Source organism: Antrostomus carolinensis, unplaced genomic scaffold (genome assembly GCF_000700745.2).
Source record: "Antrostomus carolinensis isolate BGI_N321 unplaced genomic scaffold, ASM70074v2 scaffold36964, whole genome shotgun sequence".
NCBI lineage: Eukaryota > Metazoa > Chordata > Aves > Caprimulgiformes > Caprimulgidae > Antrostomus > Antrostomus carolinensis.
In genome coordinates, this window is record NW_010312031.1 from 24,050 (window position 1) to 46,068 (window position 22,019).

General features: G+C 37.1%; 2 protein-coding genes across 2 annotated transcripts in view; one reads left to right on the top strand and one right to left on the bottom strand.

The window, feature by feature from the left end:
- CCDC73 (coiled-coil domain containing 73) overlaps window positions 1-5,811 on the top strand; it is a gene marked incomplete at its 5' end in the record, with an annotated part of 29,386 nt that extends 23,575 nt beyond the window's left edge. Inside the window, 2 exons of the mRNA XM_010166920.1 lie at window positions 2,641-2,774; window positions 5,602-5,811. Coding sequence (XP_010165222.1) covers window positions 2,641-2,774; window positions 5,602-5,811 — 344 coding nt within the window. The remainder of the gene's footprint in view (window positions 1-2,640; window positions 2,775-5,601) is intronic.
- A 769-nt stretch (window positions 5,812-6,580) lies between these two features.
- On the bottom strand, window positions 6,581-21,214 carry EIF3M (eukaryotic translation initiation factor 3 subunit M). The gene is made up of 10 exons (XM_029084732.1): window positions 21,084-21,214; window positions 19,576-19,714; window positions 19,089-19,212; window positions 18,450-18,544; window positions 13,086-13,169; window positions 11,645-11,744; window positions 11,144-11,225; window positions 7,901-8,044; window positions 7,284-7,344; window positions 6,581-6,857 (listed from the first exon to the last, which is right to left on the bottom strand). Exons 2-10 carry the CDS (start codon window positions 19,698-19,700, stop codon window positions 6,737-6,739), a joined length of 936 nt encoding a protein of 311 aa, XP_028940565.1. The 5' UTR covers window positions 19,701-19,714; window positions 21,084-21,214; the 3' UTR covers window positions 6,581-6,736.
- Between the last annotated feature and the right edge of the window lie 805 nt (window positions 21,215-22,019).

Genomic DNA, 22,019 nt, shown 5'->3' on the forward strand with positions numbered 1-22,019 from the left:
AAATTATTCAGTGCCCTCATTTTGTATAGAAATTAGGGTAGTTTTTGAACCAGTAGATGCTTCTTTGAATGGGACTTAGAGACTAAGTTTACTTTTTAATTTTATTTCACATCTTTAATTCAGAAGGACACTTAAAACCATCTGAATATGTTGAATGTGTGAAAGGAGAAGTTTATATTTTTTTGGAGCTCTGGAAAACATGCCTAGCTGTTGAGAGTGCTCAAGGAGCCTTTTCATCTCCTACTGTTGGCACTTCATGATTATTTGCTGAGCAATATTTTGCATATGCAAAACAGTAAATATGAACTTTATTCCATGTGCTTCTGAATCATTACTCAAATGTGAAAAAACTGTATTTTAGATTTGTTTAGCAATAAAATTAGCTGCTAGATTACCCCATATTTATTTACTGAAAGTGCCATTTCTAAACTGACTCCAGTAAGTTTACAGATGTTCCTTAAATTCAGTAAATGGACAGAGTAAAAGACAGTGTAAGTGTCTTCCTTTCTCAAAATAAATTTTGCATGCCAATTCTATTCTTTCTGTATGCTCTAAGCTTAAAAATTTAGATGACCTTTGGAAGAAATGAAAGTCCCTGCTTTTGTGGAAAAACAGTTTTGCGTGCTTAAATGTTTTTCAGAAGAGCTGGATCCACAATATTGGCTGCTTGTGATGTCGTGTTTTGAGATTTGCCCTTGAACATACAAAGAGCAGAATGGACTCCTGTCCCTTAGTTTTGCGGCCAGTGGCAGTGAGACAGAAAACCAGCGGTCTGGTTTCTTTATATAGTTCTGGTGTTAAGAATTTAGGTTTATAGGTAATTTCATTTCTGTAGTTGGTCTCTTGCCTATGTATGTTTGTATACAGATGCACAATTTTTGCAAGTTCAGTTTCAAAAAGGTCTTTGTCCCTAAAACAATAGTGGTAACAGCAAGGTAGCAGAATCCTGATCTCAGATGGCACATTATTTTGTTTAATAATATGAATTTTGATACCTGTGTCAAGAAAATGAATGCATAGTTATGTGATGTCCTGCACGTCTCTTTTCTGTAAGAACAGACAGCACTATCTGAATTTTTTCCATGTGTTTCCACCTCCTTTTCTTGTCAGAAACTTTCCTGTATGTAGAGTATCATAATTCCAAGAAGTGACTCTGAGAGGTTTATCCAAAGGAGTTGGTAGGGATTTTAATATAACTCAGATTCCCCAAATGAGTTGCCCAGTGACCAGTGCAGTCACCAGACTTCTTGAATTCTAACAAAACTGCACAGTGAGGATCTTGGTCTGGGTCCCAGATGTGCCTCTCACTCTCATCACACTGCCTAATTTAGATAGGTCCCTACTTCAGCTCTGAATCGTGCACCTCTTCTGGGGACTAGAGAACCTTACTGTCAGGGCACCCAAGAGATAGTTGCTGCAGTACTCAGCACTGCAACTTCCAAGACTTACTGTGGTTGGTTTTTGTTTTGTTTTCAGATATGTTCCCCAATGGCAAACCTGCACTGGAATCCATAGTGTCCCTAAATTTATTTATTTACTTATTTATTACTGAAGCACAAACAGTTTAGCCATATGGGAGACCTAGAGGTGAAGAGCACTGGTAAAAGACTTTAGTAAGCTTACCTGAGGGAATTTCTTTTACTACCTAACCACAATGCAATTTACTATTCATACAACTCTGGTTCCCAGAGACCAGCCACTCCACATCTGTAAATGGAGGAATGAACTGGGAACAGGCAAGATCTTCCTGGCGAACTCTTAAAAAAGAAAACAAACACAAACTCATAACCATTTTCCTCTTCCTCCCAAGGGAAAATGACAGTATTCTTAATTAACTGCTACACAACCATGAGGTAACATGTATTTTCGTAGCAAAACAAAGATTTTTACTATTGTAGCAGTGACTGACAGGCATCTGAGTAGTGACAAACCAGCCCCTGTTTGCATTGCGAGTGACTGTGGAAGCGTGCTTATGATCTGGTCTTGCAAGGAACTTCTTATTGGTTTCAGTGGAGTCTACTAGCAGTGCATAAAACCACTGCAGGACTGGAGCCTTGTACTCTGCTATGATTAATGTACTTAGTTGCTTCCTACCTTTAGCAGATAATTATAGCCTGATTTCCTGACATATTAGGTATACCCATTTACAAAAAGACTCCTTATTTAAAATGTTCTCTGTCTAAAAACCTTTGTATTTAGAATATCTTTTTTTATTACAAGTCACCCTGGAATATGATGTCAGGATGGCAGTAATTGCATATTTTATTACCATTATCAGAAGGTGAGTCTAGTAACACTGTAACAGTAATACTGTTTGGGGAAAAAAATCAGTTAGAATATTCAGAATACATACATTTTCTATAAATCAAGATTTAATTTTTCATTAACTTAATATGTGAAAATGATATAAAACATTTTTAATCAGAGTAGAAACATACCTCATCTTTAGAGACAAAATAGATGCAGAAGTATGTGAAAGAAAAAAAATGAAGAAGGAAAAGCCTACAGGAGAGATCCAGTGATTTAAACCAAAAATATTTTATTTTTTTAAGATCAGAGGTAAACCAGAAGTTTAGTTACTTTACAATTAGTGCCTAGAGACTAAATTGCAGTTGTTACCATTTCCTTTTTGTCAATCAGGTTCTACTAGCTTTAACAGAGCTGCCGACACTTTGAATACCTCTAGTATCCACCGAGACCCCCAGGGAGATCCTAGTGAAGAATGGAATGCTATAGCAAAGACGTTTTATGATTCTTCTTTTCCCACAGAACATGTAAGTCAATTAAAAATATTGCGGACCAGACCTCAGTGAGCTAATTCCACAGATATTTGTACAACTGTACGCATCTGGATACTTTAAGACTGAGTCAATCTCCAAAATAATATCAAAAGGGCAACAAGGCACCATTTTTCACAATTAAGGTTGATAGAAAGCAGCAGGAAAAAGTCACAGCATATGAATCAAACAGATGCTAACCAGTCTGTTTGGGAGGGGAGGAAGAGGGTAGTTCATTGCGTACCCTAATAAAAATCATCACCTACAGTAAAAGTAGGAGTTAAAAAGAAAGAGAAAGGAAAAAAAATAGTATGTAAAAGTATAAAAACATTGTTTCCTTTATTACATGATAGGAATATGTTATTTAAAAGAATCTGTGAAAGAGTAATAATTCAGCATATGTATGAATTCGAGCCTGTCTGTTTATTCTATGCTGCAGTTATGTCATGCTGTATTTAGATTTATCTTACTTAGTAGGATGACATTACACAAATGTGTAAATGCAGAGAATTAAAAAGAAACTTGTTGTTTCCCTGGAAGACAACTTCACTCAGGATGGCACTAGCAATGGCTCATTTAGATCTATGTTAGACTGTAGCGCTTGAACAGCTGTAACTGCTGTATTAGGATCTGATCTAATGCTAAACATATTATTCAAAAGTGATACAATAATTTACAACTGCAGCTGACCTTCCTTTTTTAGAAAAGGTTCCAGAGGTTTTTCTCAGGTAGTTATAGCTGTCTTCTCTGAATGAAGTTTGAGGTCAGGGTGTATAGTGTTTTTAACTGACAAAATTGGCTGACTTCAGTGGACTTAATCAGCTTTCAATGCCACCAGCATTCACATTCTCTGAAATTCGTAAGACTAATGTTTTAAATTAACTTTCCTAACATGACTCTACTTGGGAATGACAGTGGATTTTTCACCAAACATAGTGGTGGTATTTACTGTCTCTTTCTTGCTTTTTCTCACTGAGGTGGAGCCAGGAATTGAGTGAACTATAATACCTAATCTACAGCTAATACCAAGCTGTATTTCATTATCTGATTGTGGTTATATCTACTTTGTCACCTCCAAACTAAAGCTCCTTGTGTGTTGGCTAAGTAGAAACTGAGATGGACGAGAACAGAGTGCCTTGCTGGTTTGACCTTAGATTATTTTTCAAATACTTAATCTATGAAATCTCAGCCTGGGATATTGCAGACCACTGCCTCCCTTCTGTGTTGGTGTCATTCTAATACCTTCTGTCCTCAAAGTTGTCATTTTTATGACCGACATGAAAAAGCTGTTGGGAGATTAAAAATAGGCTCAGCAGTCTTTTTTTGCTGCTCAGTTTACTTGTTTTTACTAACATGTATGATTATAACTAGAGCAGATTTATGCCTTCTACAATTTGGGTAATCTCATTCAACCAAAGTACGGTACTCTAAAAAGTGATAAAAATTAAAAAGAAATGTTACAGGTACAAAATTCTAGTAAAAATATGAAGAACTGTTTTAAATATTAGTCTGTAGATGCTGGAGTACTAAGGTAAGGATGAGTAAGTATCCTCAGCTTGGTTTAAACACAAGTCCCACAGTCATACTATTCAGTAATCAATGGTTTTTACATGTCCTGTAGGTTGCCATATTACTCAGTGCTAGCAGTAAGACACATTTTACTTGTATTTTATCGTGCAAATGCTGAGACCTTTTAGACAGCTGAGACTTTTTTAAAGCTTTATTCTAACTGTATTAAAATGCTGTATATATTACTTAACTGCAACTACTTCTCCAAAGATGTCTGAACGCTTGTTGTCCTTAGTAAAATCCAAGTAACACTGCATGGCTTTATTTCACTGGAAAATTTCACTTCCACAGGTAGAAGACTTCATGTTGTTACAGATTCAATGGGCTAAATGAACAATTTGCATAAAGTTTACTGTTCATATTTCAAACTTCAAGAAATGCTTGTGTACTGGGGAAGGAAAGTTTGAGCACAAAGTTCATATGCTAAAATAAACACAGGCCTGATAAAGACTGTGGCTTACAGTTGGTTGGGGCACAGTTACCTAATATAAAAATAACTAAGTGGAGAAGGCCTCATCTTGTGATCCCTGCAAGAGACTTACCCTAGCATGCAACCAAGGTGTTAGATGTCACGTTACAGATCCCCTGCAACACTGGCTCTGGTGAGCACCTGTGCTCAGGCAGGTGGCTGGGGCACCACGCTGGCCTCCCTGACCACCACACAGTGTTGGATCACGAGTGCAGAGCTCCTCATTCAAGCAAAAAACCTGTTTCCCTACTCTGTTGCTAAATGTGCTTCATCAGGATAGAAAAGAAGCATCTTTCACGTAGTAATTAAAACTATGCAAAGAACAAAGATATCTTTGACACAAAAACCCAACCTATAACAGGCCTTGCATTATGTAATGATGTTTGCTTTCTAACCTATACAGCAGAGAGGGGTTAGTACTGTAAATCCTCATGATTTTGGGTTTTGTTAATCAAATACTTGCATAGCAATAGAAATGTCAACTGCAACATTAAACTGTTTAATTAAAACTCTTATTTTGCTAATCTGCATTCTAGTACAAGGTTGTCTTTTTCAATCATACTCATCTATACTAAGTCTTATGTTAAGGTTTGGTTTATAAAAGAATTTTTGTCATTATCAAGTTTTCTAAATTAAAGCTGAAGCAAGCACTTCAAATTAAACATTTTTACAACTGACTTACCTTTCTGTTCACATTTCCTTGCTGGCTTAATCGTCAGCAAAATAAAAAAATGTTTGTACCTAGATTTCACTGGATTTTTAACTGCTAGATTTGTATTCTGTCAGGTGAAAGAAGGATTTACTGCTTTACAGCACAAACAGAAGCCTTCTCACATGACAGTAACTCCAGCAAGAAGTGAAAGTGCACTCGGAGACGAGGACAGCTGTTCTTCTCATAATGCCATTATACACAACCAAATAGAAGAAATTGAGAAATTCCTGAATTTGGAGAGACTTCATTCAGCAAGAAAAAGAAAATATGAAGGCGGCGAGTGAAGATCAATGGCAGGAAGTAAAAAGCATGTCTTCTGGGCACAGATAAATCACTCATGTAAACCAGATTTGTAGAGGTATTCCTATAGAATATGGTATATATGCTCTGTGCTTTCTTTTTTGATAGAGTGTATAGAATTTTTATGTTCAAAAATTAATACATTCCCTACTAATGTTAGTTTTCTGTTTCTGCAATCAAATTCGAGTTATTGCCCAAAGTTGAAAAGTTCACAGGTTAGTGTTTTAATATCCATTAAGTAAAATTAAACGATTACTTAGGAGTATCCTTCTCCTGCTCCTCAGATGTTTTGGCTGAAATACTTCAGTTTGGTTTCTCTGTCAGACTGTTCACTCAGTTTTCAAGCAAAATCAGCCACAACTGTTTCAAGATACAATGGTTTCTACAAATGTTTACAACAACTTACCACAGTTCTAAGTGTCAGAAGAACAGGAACATCTGCTTACCTTTACTGCCAAATTATTTAAATATCTGTCATAGTTGATTCTGTATCAGTAAGGTCTCTTTCAACACTAAAGCAGATCTTCTGTCATAAAGCTTCACTTTTAACTGCTTCACATTTTTCCTCCCTTAGGGTATAAGGGAGATTTTTCTCTCGCTTTACCATTACTGGCACTATCATTTTTCTGATCTCCTTCCCTTCCTCCCCCCACCTCTCGCAAATAAATACCCTCATATTGTAAACTGAAACAAGAACAAAAGAAGCATAACCAATATTACTACTGTTTGTGTAAGAAAATCAACAGAAGATGTTTTCCCATGTTAGTTTTATTGCTTTTTGTGTGTTGCAATTTAGAATATTTAGCTTCTTTAAACCAATTGCATACATTTTGGAAACATTCACAAATTGTCAAATTTTTGAATAAATTTCATCTATAGTGATGTTACTAGGTTAAAAAAAAAAAAAAGTTATGTGTCTGAGAGACTGAGGAGACTGTTTTTCACTTGATTCAAATTTTGTTTCCAGGTGTTTAGAGTGTCATACAATTGCTGCCATTGCTGCTTTCCAAAAGTCCGATGTGTGCTGTGACTAGAGAAGTAAAACAAAATTGGAAGATGGTTACTAGATGTCATGCTCACCTAATAATTCTTTTATAGCATTACTTTACTCTCACAAGTGAATAGGAAAATTTTTATTTTCTCTATATAAAAGGCTGTACTTTGCCAGTTAGAGAATTCTGTAGCCTTCCCAAATATTTAAAGCAACAACAGTCATTAGTATTCTTGTCACTATTAGGTCATTAAATGAAATGTGCTGGAAAATAGGACTCTTTCATTAAATAAGCTAATCACATTCAGTGTGAGCCTTAATAAAATTATGATAAATAGCAACTATTTAACTACCAGCAACTGATAGGAACAATACCTTGCTCCCAGTTAAAATATTCGACAAATGTAAGTGAAATAATTAGAACACACTAAGTTCTGCAAAACGTTATGAAGAATTAAGTCTTACCTGACAACTACTTTCCTCTGTGTCTGATCTATTTTGCAGTAGACCATCTTTGTCTTTACAGCTGCAAAAACGCAATGCTGTTTTGAGCAATATTTTCAGGATAATGCAAAAGTATTAAACTGCATTAAAACTGTTCAAAATTAGATCAATACAAATATAAAAACTACAGCTATTCACGTAATATTGTTTTGCTGTTGGTTTTAACAGTCTAGTAGGCAGAAAAGCAAAATGATGTAACAAGATGAAGGTCATGCATGAATCCTATTGTTTAGTGCCCATCTACTAAGGCAGTATCCTGTACAGTTTTTATGAACTTCTCTCCCCTCCAAACCCATTCTGTTTTAATGACAGCAAACAAAACCAGATGACAAATTAAACCTGCAAACAATTTATTAGTTCTATAAAGAATTACATTAAATACAGTACCTGTCCCTGAAAAGACAAACACTGTTTAAAAGCTAACACTTTAAACATGAAGTTTTGCAGCTATATCTTGTAACAACCACAGAAATTAAAAATGAATTTTCAATTTTTTTTTAATATTTAACATTAGCTTAGACAACTATAAAAGGTATCATCTATTAGCATTGCATAAAGTACGATACTGCAGTTCTTACCATCAATAACAAATGCTTCTACATCATCGGCTCCAATCTGAAGTTCCTGTTGCATTGTGTCAAATGATATTTCTTTATTCTCTACAGCCATTCCCATAAAAGTAAGTAGCCTCATTTTTGCCATATTGTGTTCGTGCAACAAGCCTGTGTAAAAGTGTTGACAGTTTACAGATATGAATTATAATTCAATAATTTGTTTTTCATGTTATTTTTACTATATATGCTTCCAATAATCTAAAATTTATTTCACATCAAGAAAATATTTCTCCTGTCCTTATCAACATTTTTTGAGGTAAAACATTAATTCCTGTATGTTCCTCGTGTTTAGCTATGAATTCATCAAGACTCAGTCATATCAGTAAAAGGTAATAAATATCTACAAAAATGAAGCACAGATTTTTTGAACAGTAAAAACATCACCTTAAAATTTCAGGTGGTGAGAGTGCAAGTGAATTTTTCATTTGCATCACCTGGAAGAACAGCAATGAACAACAAATGGAAAATACATGACTGGTAGCATCAAAACCTTTTTACAGCCTCACCACTCATTCTCATGTAGTTGCTTGAAAACAAATGTCTCTTGGTACAGGTTTAGCAACATAACATTTTTGTGCTAGAAGAATGTGTTTTGGCACATAATTAACTGCTTCTACCACAGCAAAAAAGCATTATGAGTCTCATGTATGCTTACAACATCTAGTGTGGTACAGTGGTGCTTTTCAAGAACTATTTAAAAGTCAGGTTAGATCTTTTACATTATTGTTTGAATGGCAACACAAGGAATTGAGCCAAGGGCTTGCACATCTAAATCAGAGACCATTTTCCTGAAAAAAAGTCTGGGTCAACAAAGTTCAGACATTCAGATGAACCAAGGCACTACTGAAGTCCGAGTTCCGTGAGGTACCAACAAAGATTTGGTGTAAGTTTCTTTAAAATGCAGGTCAATCATTTTGTTTTGGAATGACATTATGAACATGCACATTGCTTCAGTAAATATTTAGGTTTGGAATTTATAACAGCCACACACTAATAGGAAAGCACATTAGTGCAGGACATCATGTTGTGTTAATTAGCTATAATTATGATGCAGGTTCCCTATTTGGCACTGATTCAACAAAAATGTGATCACCATAATTCATACGAATGAGGAGCACTAGCAACTCTACCTAACTGGGTTTAATGGAACTCTACAAGCATCAAAAAATCAATTAGCACACATTAACCCTAATTAACAAATGCAAATGAGATGCTGATTAACTTTCCGAAAAATACCGTTGATAATGCCAGATTAAATGTGGACATGTTAGGGCGATTCAGTTGACACAGATAATGCTACTGCTGGCCTAAGTTGTCAGCATTAATAAAACAACAGATTGTTACAAACTGATGCCACCTGTAGGAGCCTTCACTGCACAGCTCTCAGACAAGTTTTAGTGGGTCCTGATCCAGGAGAGGTTTGAACTAAAAACTGATGCTGTACTGTGGCTGAAATCCAATTATTTTAAACCCAGTATCTTGGCAAGTTATTTAAAAATCCTTAAAGTATGCTTAAAAATCTGTTTGTTTTTGGGAACAGATCATAGGTGTTTCAAAGAATTTCTGAATGCCTCATCTAATAATTGTATTGTTTTCTATACCTAGCTGCCCTTGTTTTTCAAAGGCATGGCACACTCAGGCCAAGTTCCTAGCGTTCCTGCCTCACAATCTCTACCTTGTCCACTGCTCAAAGACATTCTGAATGTTTTGAGTACACCATAAAGCAGGTGAGAAATCAAGATAACTTGAAGCAAGGCTGTCTTTCAGAGCAGTTGCACAGGTATTTAAGGATTTTACTAAGATTATGTGAATCCCAGATATATTAAAAATGCACACACTGTATGCTCACAGAGGTAAACACAGATACAGGAAGGCAAAGCAAAGGAAATAATGACTATTATATATATTATACGATTGATACTACATATACATGTAATTAATCCTCCATAAATTTATTCAAATACAAGCATGACAGCATTTTCAGCAAATACTTCTGTGAACAAATAGCTAACAGATAAGCCATTTCAATAAATAAAAATAATTACAATACAAAAAACCACTTTCCCCTAAGGAAGAAAAGCACAAGAAGTCTACACAACTAATGTTCAAATAAATATGACAAAAGGTATGCTTATCCTCTATACACATTTACAATCTACCAAAAACTTGCTGCTAATTCTATCCACAAAAAAATCACATTGATATTTCCATCGTTTTAATACCCAAAGTACCAGCATTTTAAAGCTTTGAGGATAATTATTCTCAGAATTATACCACACTCCATTAAACAAAATAATGCATGTGTTAAAAGGCTGCACTAAACACTGTTTTAGTAAAACTATGTCTTTCCTCAAATGCATCCAACCAGTGTTCAAGTGTCATTTCAAAATCAAAGTTATAAAAAAAAATAATCTGATTTTTATGGAAACATTTATTCATTACCAATATGTCAAAACCTTAATGCAGTAATAAAAAAATCAGCATCATTGAGCAATTTCTGCATTGTCACTGACCCCTGTCCTAAAAAGCTGGAATATAAAAAACGTAATTTTAATGCATGCAATAGCTTATGAACCAGTGCTCCTTTGAAACAGTCAATTACACATCAACGGGGGAGTGTCAAAGTGTTAATTACTACTCCTTTTTTCCACAGTGTGTAAATAAAGAGGGTGCTGACATTAACATTCCATCACATTGCTTCATGTGATGAAACAAATTAACTGGGACAGACTGTGGCTTGCTAGGTCTAATGCATCAGCACATGCAGACAGACACACACACACACACACAATTTGCGTGTTTTATCTTACTGTTCAGGAGCAGTATTTGCTGTTATAAAGTTACTGGTCATTAAAAAACTGTAAGAGATTCACACAAGCTGCTGGCTTACTCAGGAAAGCTGTGATCTCTGGCCTAGCCTAGAGTATCAATGCATTAAAACACAAACCAAAAGGTTTAGGAGAAAAGAAGTGGGGAAAAACACAGTTCTCTTCCAAACCTGTAAACCAGCTTGTCCTAGTAGAACAAACCACAGGTACCTGGTCCATTTATGATCTAGTAGAGGTTAGAGTCTACAAACTCAATCCATTATTAAATATGCTATTAAATTTCCTTGGCTTCAGTATATGGGTTAAAACTGAAGTAATCTGTGGCTTCCATACCTTACACCATGTAAATAGTCAGAAATTTAATGATCTGAAAACTTACCAAGGGAGTCAATGAAGTCTTTGTTGTTCTGATAAAACTTGACATAGGATGCTAGTTTAGCACTTACAAAAATTGTCAAAAGCTAGAAGATGGAAAACAAATATAAGAACAGTTTAAATATTATCTATGTTTCCCTCCCTACCCAGGACAGATTATATATATATATAAAAATAAAAATCTATTGGTACTGAACAGAAAAATAAACCATTAAGAGGTAAAATTCTGTCTGCTATCAATAGGTGAGGGCAATCTGTGCTGAGCTTACTGCCTTTTCTCAAACTTGAAAGGCAGTTTTGCTACAGAACTCACGTGAGGGCAGGAAACTTCTAAAGGGAAACATTTCATATAATATTTCATTTTTTTAATTCCAGAAGTGTTAAAAGAAATAGTACATTGCAGCTCAGTATTACTGACAGATAGCTATTCTAATGAATTTCAAAAGACTCTAATAAAAGAAGGCACTCTACAGATAGCAAGCCATCTTAATACAAAGTTACTTACATCATGAATAAGTTCTCCTTCCAAAAATTTGACTGGTTTTAAGGCAAGAAGATGATCAAAGAGAAAGGTATTGGGATCCTTCAACGCTCTTACAATACATCTGTTTAGAAAGGAAAAATGCTTATTTTTATAGCAATAGACATTTTTATGAGTAAGTGCAACTCAATTTGTTGTTCTTTGCTTTCTAGGAAACACCCAAGGGTTTTCAACCATTCTTAAATATAAGATATGTCACATTCTGATTTTAATCTTCATTTTACAGATGGAAAAAACAAGGAGCAGAAAGCATTAAGTAATTTGCCTGGTATCACAAATGAAATTTGCCAGGTGGTAAGACCACAGATCACCCTACTGTTTTCATCTATGCATTTATTTCAAGCCAAACTTTCATTCCTAGAGGTATTTTTACTGTCCTCCTAAGATTTCATAGAATTAAGTTGTTTAGGAAGATTAATTACACTTGAATACGTGACACAAAGCAGAGAAAACCCCAATACCAAACACTGTAAGACCTATGATTTATCAGTTGCGTCTCCAGACTATAAACAGACCTAAAGTGTTTCTAGAACTCTAGATGAAAGCTTTTGTTCAGCGGCACGTTAGAAGACTTAGTGCTACGCTCGTTCTGACGGGCTAGGCTGCGACCCTGCCACATAACCTACACCCAGAAGAACCTCAGGTCTGTGTAGACGCAGCAATATGATAAACCCTGGGCAGACGTGTTCTTTCAGATGTAAAAGGCCTCAGATCGCTGTAAGGCATTCAGTGAAGTTTCATTTATGGACAGACACTTTAATTTTCAAAATGAGTCATCCTGATTTTCCTGCATGCTGAAGTATAAACAACTCCCTTGAGAATTGTTGGTTGTACACACCCGGCAGAATTACATGACTTATTAAAAACCTAATTCCTAAGAAGAATCATGATAGCTAGAATGTCAAAATATAAGCTTTTACTCATTTTGGCTGGTGGAGAAAATGCACTGTTAAGAATCATTTTACTCCCAGCTTGTCCAACAAGTAAGTTAACTTCTGTGCAGTTCACATCCTTAGTACTTGCTCAGAGAAAAGAGAGCAAGAATTTCTTTTCAACACAAAGTGCAATTTGAAAAGAACACTTGAAGTTAAGAGAATAAAAAAATCTGAAATAAAGGATGCCAATTCCAATGTAGTTGATATAAAGGACATCCTTAAACCCAAAGCTTATCTCTCTCAGCAGTGACCAGAAATACACCTGTGAACTGGCACAGCTGCCTAGGAACAACCAAACCTACCGTAAGCTGCACAGATGAACTCTTGATCAAGTTGGCCATGCTACAGAAAACAGGCTGTAGCAGGGCCCTTGCCTGCCAGGCCATCCCAAACTTTGAACAGTAAGGCAATCAACGTAATTTAGCAATTGAGAAAAAGCTACTTCTGAGGAAACCAGAAGTCAGTATTACCTGTGAGCATCAACTCTAGCCTGGGAAGCATTGTCCTCTGTGTAACTTCCCAGTAGTTCCACCATTACTTTTGCTGCAGTGTCACTATAGAAGAAAAATAAAGTTACCTCAGGACTGCTGAAAAAATAGCTCAAACAAGACACTCAAATATTTAAATTTATGATGTTATAGGTCAAATTAAATTACACTTGAAAAAGATGCAGATGATCCATTTTAATTCTAGTGGAGAGAACAAATTAACTAGATGTATTCTTTCAATTCTTGTTTTACAAAATGTTTATCTTCACCCTTCATTTCATTCTCTTAAATTGATAAATTACCTGCTGGTTATGGAAAAATCTTTCTGAGCTAGGAACAGCTTTATATGGTTCACTAGAATGCTCCTCTTATGCACATCTGGATTTAATCATTGCAGAATAAGTAGCACTGCGAAGTTTATTTCAAATGTAAAATGGCATATCTTAAAGAATATTTATGGTCAGGAAAGTGACTGTATAAAAGCTGCCTTTTCTTCTTTCACAGATTCTCTCTTCAAGTATTCGGAGTCAGAGCTGCTCATTTACTGACTAAGTTAAGCAGCCAGCAATTAGATTGGCTCAGGCTGCTGTGAAGCAAGCAGCTTCCAACATGGCTCTGACAGACAGCTTTCAGAAAAACAATTCATTCTAAAAAAAAAAAGTAAACCTAGGGCCTTGTCTACTCAGATTATTTTTTAAACAGCTCATCAATGTTACTGCAGACCAGCTGCAAGACTGTCACTGTGTCATTTTAACAGATTTTGATTTATTTTCACGTAACAGTTCTTACCACTAATGAGGCCAACAACTGCTGATGCTTTTTACAAAGTTTTCAGCAAAAACTATACACCTTCAATATGCTGCATGTATACACACAAAAATCCATTTCCTATTTCTCATGGAATTCTTGTTAACTATTAGAATAGAAGGCTGTGATAGTTACTCCATACAGAGAACAGATTTTGCTGATGCCATCTTACTACTTCCTTTGGACAGGATACAGTATGAGCACAGATACAACCAAACCTCGATAACGAGAGCACGTGCTTTGCAGAAATCTCCCCTGCATGTACACAGACTGGCAACTACTTCACTGAAAGGTGGACAGGAGGAAGGCTGGACACTCCCCTCCAGACTACAGTGAGTTACAGCATACAGCTAAGCTTCTCCTTCAAAGTAGCTCAATTCCAGATACAGTAAATTTCCCCATGTGGTCTGACAGACCTACAAAATTCCCTTAAAAGAAAAAAACTGTGCAAGAATAAAGTTTCAATTCACTTTAGTTACTTAAGTTAATGGCATAAATTGCACAGGGAAGGAACAAACCAACACGACACTCCCAGTACGTACTGTGCTGAGATATGGTTTAACCCATATTGCAGCACAGGTCTGAATGGTTTTTAATAGTACAACGACACTATCTTTAGTTATTTTAAATCTCACAATATTACTATTTGAGAACTTCTTTATATGATGAGGTTTAGTGCTCCTAGAGAATTTACCAGCTCTCAGAGATGTGCAGTACAAATATTAAGACATCATGGGAACCAAGCAACATGGATAATCTGGATATATGTTGAGTGAAGAGAGTTTGTGCTCATGGCAGGGGAATTTTCTATAGGTCCCAGCCATTATTCCAGAACTGTGTTCAGGGATGTAAACTTGAAGGAAACATTTGTTTTAAGACTCCAGCATTAAAGAGGTCAGCTTATGTTTTGTGATGGCAACTGACACTGGTGTGTAGAGGAACTGATAGCTCTGTATTAGTGAAATAAAATGAATTCAGACAGCTTTATATATGATAGAACTGTTTGCATATAAATCAGTCTATGACAGACTATGATTTTTGCACTGCTGAAATCTTATCTAGATGTTCTAGTGAAGAAAAAGAACCAGTTTAATACAGGACTGATACTATTTAGACATTCAAACAAGAGGCTCGGCTGATGTGCTATTCAAACTAAAATACAAGTCCCCTTATTTAAAATAAACTTTCAATAGCTGTTCTTACACACTTGAGAACTAGGTTACAGATTTCTGGAACTTTTCCTTTCCTCCCCCTTCCCTTAGGAGCAAAAATTGAAAACTACAAACTTAACTAATTTCAAACAGTATTTGCAATAACCTATACACCTTTTTTTTTATTTTTGAAGGGAGGAAGAGTGGAATCTTTCACTTGTATTTCTAGGAAACATCAGAATTCCACAAGACAATTTCTCTCAAATTTCCATGCTAAACTCCTGTGAGCCTCAGCAAATATGGCAGGCTTTTAATCTTCTTCGTTTTATTAAAGCATTAATACAGATCACTGTTTTACCAAAGCTCGTTGCTAAATGTGTATCTCACCTAAAATGCAAATTGAACATTTTTTCTAGCAAGACAGCTTGTACAAGTACTCTTGGCTCTGCAGGCCAGTCTAGATGTGTAACTTGACAAAAAGCCAGCAAGAATTGAAGAGTGATGGTAGATAAAGGGAAGAAAAAAATACAGAGTATTCAGAGACTTAGTAAGATGTTGGAATCAAGTCCCTCTACATTACATGATAGTAAATGGAATTAAAATTAAATTAAACAATTATTTTACAAGTGCCTGACATGCTGAGCTTTTTGCTACAGGTATTAATAACCAGACTTGCCAGATCTGTTTGAATGAAAACCCGGGCAGGACTAATCCCACTCTGAATCCTGCCAAGGTTACGGCAGAGACCAGCTGTAAACTGGATCAGGCTGGCACCTGGCATGACAGTCAGGGCCTCACAGCACAACTCAACTCTCTGGCTGCATGCAAGCCATGCACACCTGTAAAACTCCATCTATAACTGGAAAAGAAAACACATTGTGTTACCTTGCAGTTTCATACCAACACAGCTAGGAAAATGCTGAAGATGAAAGTAGCTGAGGCACAAAACTCTGCTGCGGAACCTTTACAGCAAGGAGCACGAGCAGCAGAGAAAGTAACTAATCTCCAGTAAAGTTCAGCTACCAAATACAGATCTCAGAAAAAAGCCACACCAGCCATCTGTTTTCCAGCCACCACCACCAATTTTTCTTCAGTTGATCATGAGAAAGATAAAAATTCCTCTTCAAAGAGATCAAGATGATTTTGATCACCAGAAAGAAGAAACTTCAACCAGAAAGTGACTGGAAAAGATTTGATAAAACAAGCTTTCAGTTATCACTGCAGGAAAAGGAACACCACACAGAACAGCTGCACTATCTACTTTTCACGAGCTACCAATCTGTTCACTACCAAGTTATCCATTGGGGAAAGGTCTATTATGGATGGAAAACCATCTCTCCTGCCATACTGAGTGATAAAACAAAAAAAATCAAAATAAATTGTTTTCAACAATTTATCCTTTCCCCTTGATTATAAATCAACACGGTAACTGAGGTATGATTTTTATTACTTATTTTTCAGTTCCCACTTATCATCCCATACTGCTAGATAGAGCAACATTCCTGAGCGCTAAAGCTGGAATGCTCCTGAGAGTTTCCCATACTATTGCAAATACTGCCCACTGATCCAGGAGAGTGAGCCAGGTCAAAGGTGCTAGGGTCACTTCTTGTTTTCTTTTCTGGAGAGAAGTGTAAGTGCTCTGAAAAATTGCTCCATTCAGTGCAAAGCTTGCTGCAACAGATGGTGAGGACACTGAGTGCAGGACTAATGTATTACAGGGTTTGTCAAAGTTTTTAATGCCTAACTTAAAAATATCATCTATTATTAGTAACCAACAACCATTTGGTAGCAAGGCTCCTGGTGGCACTGGAAACAAAAATTAGAAGTTTAATCCACAGATTTGATAACAAGACTAGCTAAAAATAGTTAGCTATTAAATATGGGAATTAAGACAGTTAAAACATCTCAATAAATCAATAGGATGAGAAGTGTAAAATAGCAGGAGCACTGCAGAGTATCAGTGTAATATTTCTATTTCTAAAGCACTAAGGTATGCACAAGATTTCTGATCACCATTTCTGAAACTATTTTGACTGTCTGAAATCTGTCATACAGTGCTACCAATGCAAGAACATTTTAATGTTAGTCAGAGGAACAGGAATTCCCAATAATGTAGCTCACAGTGTAACAACTCCACGAGGATTAATCATCCCTAAATTGAGGTTAGTTAAAAATGATCCTGCTGTGCTGACGCAGCTTTAACAGGCTACAATCTCACCAGGCCAGAATAAGCTAACTCCCCTGCCAGAAGAAACTCTCCTCCTCCCATGACAGCTCCACACTTCCTTTTTTTTCTTTTTTCCCCCCTGGCAAGGTCACCTCCCCAGTCCAATCCACTGTGCAGCTGCACAAATGCCGACACCAGCACAAACACACCCTGGTACTGGTAGCTGGAGGGGACAGGACAGGAATGGGGGGTACAGGACAGAATTGCTTCCTTCTGCAGCAGTACAAGGTTATGCAAATGTAGAAAATGCAAGTGCAGTTCTGCTACCACTGTAAGTCAGCAGTGCAGGGTCCTTCCTCATGCTGCCTCACTATGAAAATTAAAAAAAAAACCCCAACAAAACAACTTAGAAAACTAATTCAGCAAACAGAGTGAAAGGGAAGGGCAGGGGGAAGCAACACACACACCCCCCGTTCAAACTACAGCAGAGACAGTTTAAACAGGCTGAAACTGCTGTGGAACAACATGCTGAACCACTCCTGGATACCAGCCCATCTCTATAGCCCTGGCCAGTGCAGTCAATACACCCTATCCCATCTGTAAGATAAATTGATGACAGCTCTCAGTTAGGACTTACATTAATTTACAGGCATGATACACACAGGATTACTTCACATGCCAGAAGACAGTGGTCTGCCAAGTTTGTTAGATCAAAGATGCTTCTTATGATCCAAGATAATAATTTAAAATGGCCAAACAGGTATTCTGCAGACATTAATTTCCATGACTAGTGGAAAGCTCTGTCCTAAAGGTAATGTTTACATAAAAAGACTGATTCTGTTAACTGTGATTGATAAGCCTCCCAACATCATTAAATAAGAGATAGCACTACCATGCACTAAAATGTCAAAAGTGCAATTAAATAATAAACTTGGCATAATGCTACAATGCTCAAAGATTAACATTTACAGAAAGGGGTAGTTTTATTTCGAGGGTCTGTGGTTTGCAGCTAATTCACTACTAACTTTAATATTCTTGGAAACACCAGTTTAACATAAGAGTACTAAAAAACATAAAAAGAAAAAACCCAGGTATATTTGGACTGAGTTATCAGTACAGATTATTTCTTACAGCACTTTTAAAACTACGTTCCCTACAGATCACTTACAATGCATCAACTTAAAATACAGTTATCTAGTATCTATTACTTGTCTTTTATACCTTTTTTTGCAGTCTACTAGGACATCATACAGCAGTCTCAGAAGAGTGTGCTTTTTCTCTGTGCCGAGGTTCCAGTCAGAAATCCATTTTCGGACCTAGGTAGAATACAAGTGAAAAAAGAAGCATCGGGGAAATGACTAAAATAAACCTGAAAAGATGTCTCATTTTCTCTCAAGCAGAAAAGGATTGATAAGATCTTGCACAGATATTTCTCCTTTGGGTCCTCTGACTCTCATGCTCCCCCTGCAGAACCTTGGATATTTTCCTGTGAGAAGCCAAATATCTGTGCTCTCCATGTTACTTCCTAAATAGGGATGAGTGCACCACTGTGATTCCAGAGCAAGGGACAAGAACTTGATGCCTCATTTCTAATCAAAGCTTCTCACTCATTACTATCACGGGAATCAAACAGACACATCTAACTACACCCAGCATCAGAAACAGAAAATATACAGCAAAGATTTAGATTGTGTAGACAGACCTTTAAAAGATGAGAAATTCTGTATTCCATTTTTCTGATTTCAGTAGACTCTGGCAATTTGTAACAGGTTTGCTCTGTATCAGCTCTGGCTAATTTTTAGTGAGATGCAACATGGTTAATACAAAGCACCAGATAACCTGAAGCACCACATTAATTACCTGATCTAGTTCAGTTGGAATGTACTGGATGGCACCACACGATGAGGCCACTTTAAGAAGGCTGCAGTACACTGTGTATCTCACAGGAGTGTTCTTATCCATACCATGGAAGAGATTGCTCAGTCTAAACCACAAACAACGAAAAACTGAGTTACAGAGGTTTACTGGAGTGCACAAAAGTGTTTCTATTAAGATGTGTGTTGGTACATACAAAGAACCTGGTGGCACCTTACATCTGTGATGAATTGTAATGGCTTCCAGTTTTGGAAGTCTTCAGCAGATAAGCTGAAAACTCTGTGCATTTTAATTCTGTAATACTCAAGCGAAGAAAGTATACTGGTGCTTCTATTTTATGACAGGGAAAAGGCAGGTAAAAAAAGTGCTTCCAGCAAGAGAGAGACATATGTTGACAGACACCTCACACTTTGATTTAAACACACACAACTGCAAGATGCCGTTGTGTCACTTTCCTCTGTACAATACTCACAGCTGCAGTCTGAGCGATGGGCGCTCTCCTTCCCGAAACTTTACTAACTTCTCACAGAGGCTCTCAATCAGTGCTTCCTGCTTGTCAGGTTCCAGGATAAGAAGCAGAGAGACTACACTGTTCATCACGCTCTCAACATCTGCACAAAACAAAACATGCAGCTGTTTAGAACTGCAGGCAGCAATCATCAGGAGCTATTTAGTGCTCGGGAGTTACTTCTGCTACGGATGATGATTCTGTAAAATCAGAAACTGTAAAAGAAAGAAAATGCCAAGATAACCAACTGGGACATTCATCAGAATGTACCAGAGATTTGGCTCATGTCTCCAGGTCAAGCAAGAGTTACTACTCTAAAGTCAAAACAGAATTTGGTATTTGATATCATACCTGCTCTGAATTCTCTGCTCATACACAAGAGAAGTCAGAGGAACTTCAGGTTTTGGTCTTAAAAATACAGTGGCTTCCTCCTGCACATCCAGAAAACTGCTCCACAGTTCTGTGGTGAGAATGCCAACGCCTGGTGCTCCACCACCGTAAAACCTTTCACCAGGGGCACGAGGAAACACAGACCAGAGGGGAAACACCCACAAGAACAAAGTATATTCAAAAGCCCCCCCAGCTCCAGTTTTAAGCGCGGTGTTACATCTGTTCCAAACAGGAGCAGAGAAGTTTGGTGTTTTCTTTTCACAGTCTGCCCAAATATCAGCTACATAAAAGAACAAAATTAACTGCATATGGAAAATATTATTTATTCCCTGAAATGATATCTGAATATCAAACAGCAGAGCAATAAGCTTCTCCAGTATTTCATTCTCATTTGCCTACAGTAAAAGGTGACATGAAAAACAATCTTAAGTACTCCCTAAATGAACCATGCATTCTTTCAACAAGTATTATTCATATTAGCAATTGTTTTTTTACATGGAAAAGTTCTAAATGGAATCTGTGTCTTGGTACAGAGCACAGCAGGCACAGAAATATCATTAAGGCTACTGCAGCATTATCAAACATACCAGTGCAGTTTGTAAGGATCTACAGCCCTAACTCAAAGAGTTACTGACTACTGAAAATCCTTGTGTTTTCAGACAATAATAATCAATTAATCTTTAGGCCTCAAAACTCCCACATACAGATGTCGAGTCCCAATTTCTGTTGTTACTTTAATTTTTCTTGATCTGCAGCATCGTAGCCATTAATTTACAGTAAGTCTTATTTTTATCATACCTTTTTTCCAGAAAGCCTATTTTACATACAATTCACCATGCCCTCATAACAAGCACACTCTAGCTTGATTTCTGACTTCTTCAAAGGGCACTGGATGTCTGGAGGAGGGAGGGGTAGAGGACATGCAAATTTTACATGGCACTGATGGAAATAAGCACTTCCAGTTTCATAAAGACACATGTGTTAACATGCAAGCCCTGCAACATACTGCCAGCTGCTACTGTTTGAAAGCACTGATGGCAATATGTTCAGCCAAACCAACAAGACTTTTAAAAGATGCAAACCTTTGTCATCCTCTTTCAGGCACACATCACAAACTTCAATAATCTGTGCCAAGTCCACGTGAAGGCCACCTTCAGCATTTTCTTCAGAGATCTCTGCTCCTTTGGATTTCAGGTAAGCTCGAAGTTCTGCAGCCTTAAAAAAAAAGGACAACATATACAAAACAGTTGTTTTGTCAACAGCAAAGTCAAAGTAATTAGATTTCTTATAGATTTTTGTTCTGCAACCACCCCTCTGTTCCTGCTGCTCACTGACACGTACTCTCACTTCTCCCTTCCACCCCGTACCCTACAACACTCCCCATACTCCCTATCCTCCACTTAACGTACACCCCAATGAGATGCTGCACGTGCTACAGCCGGTTTGCCAGTAACTGAACACATCCCACAGCTGCTGAGCTTTCTCACAGCATGAACATGTCACAACTGGTTAGAGGCAGCAGGCCTGGTAACTTTTTGTGGCAAAGATGCTTTATTCTTATGAATTTTTATTATTTGTCACTCCCTTTGAAAACTTCAGGCAAAACAACAGAAGCATTTCATTGTATCTTCACCAGAAAAGAAAAAGGGCATAAACTAAACCACTTTAGAGAAGGCAGAACTTACAGTCTTCTTCTAACACCAGTTAAAGACAGTCCCCAACATAGCGCTCCAACCTGCCTTACCTTGTTGGGGTTTAAACCTACAGCAAGAAAACACCTTTCCCCGGGGACAGGCCTACACATCAACCTCACCATCCACGGTTTCAGCACCAGAACCGCAATACTTCGGGGACAATACAACCTTTAGCAACCAATACAACCTCTGACTGGCACACCGCTGTGACAGCTGCTGTAATTCAGACCAAGTTTAACGTCAAATCCTTACAGCACCACAAGACACAGCAAATGCTCTGGGAAACTTTACTGAGCTGAGGATGTTCCAGACCGATGGGGATCT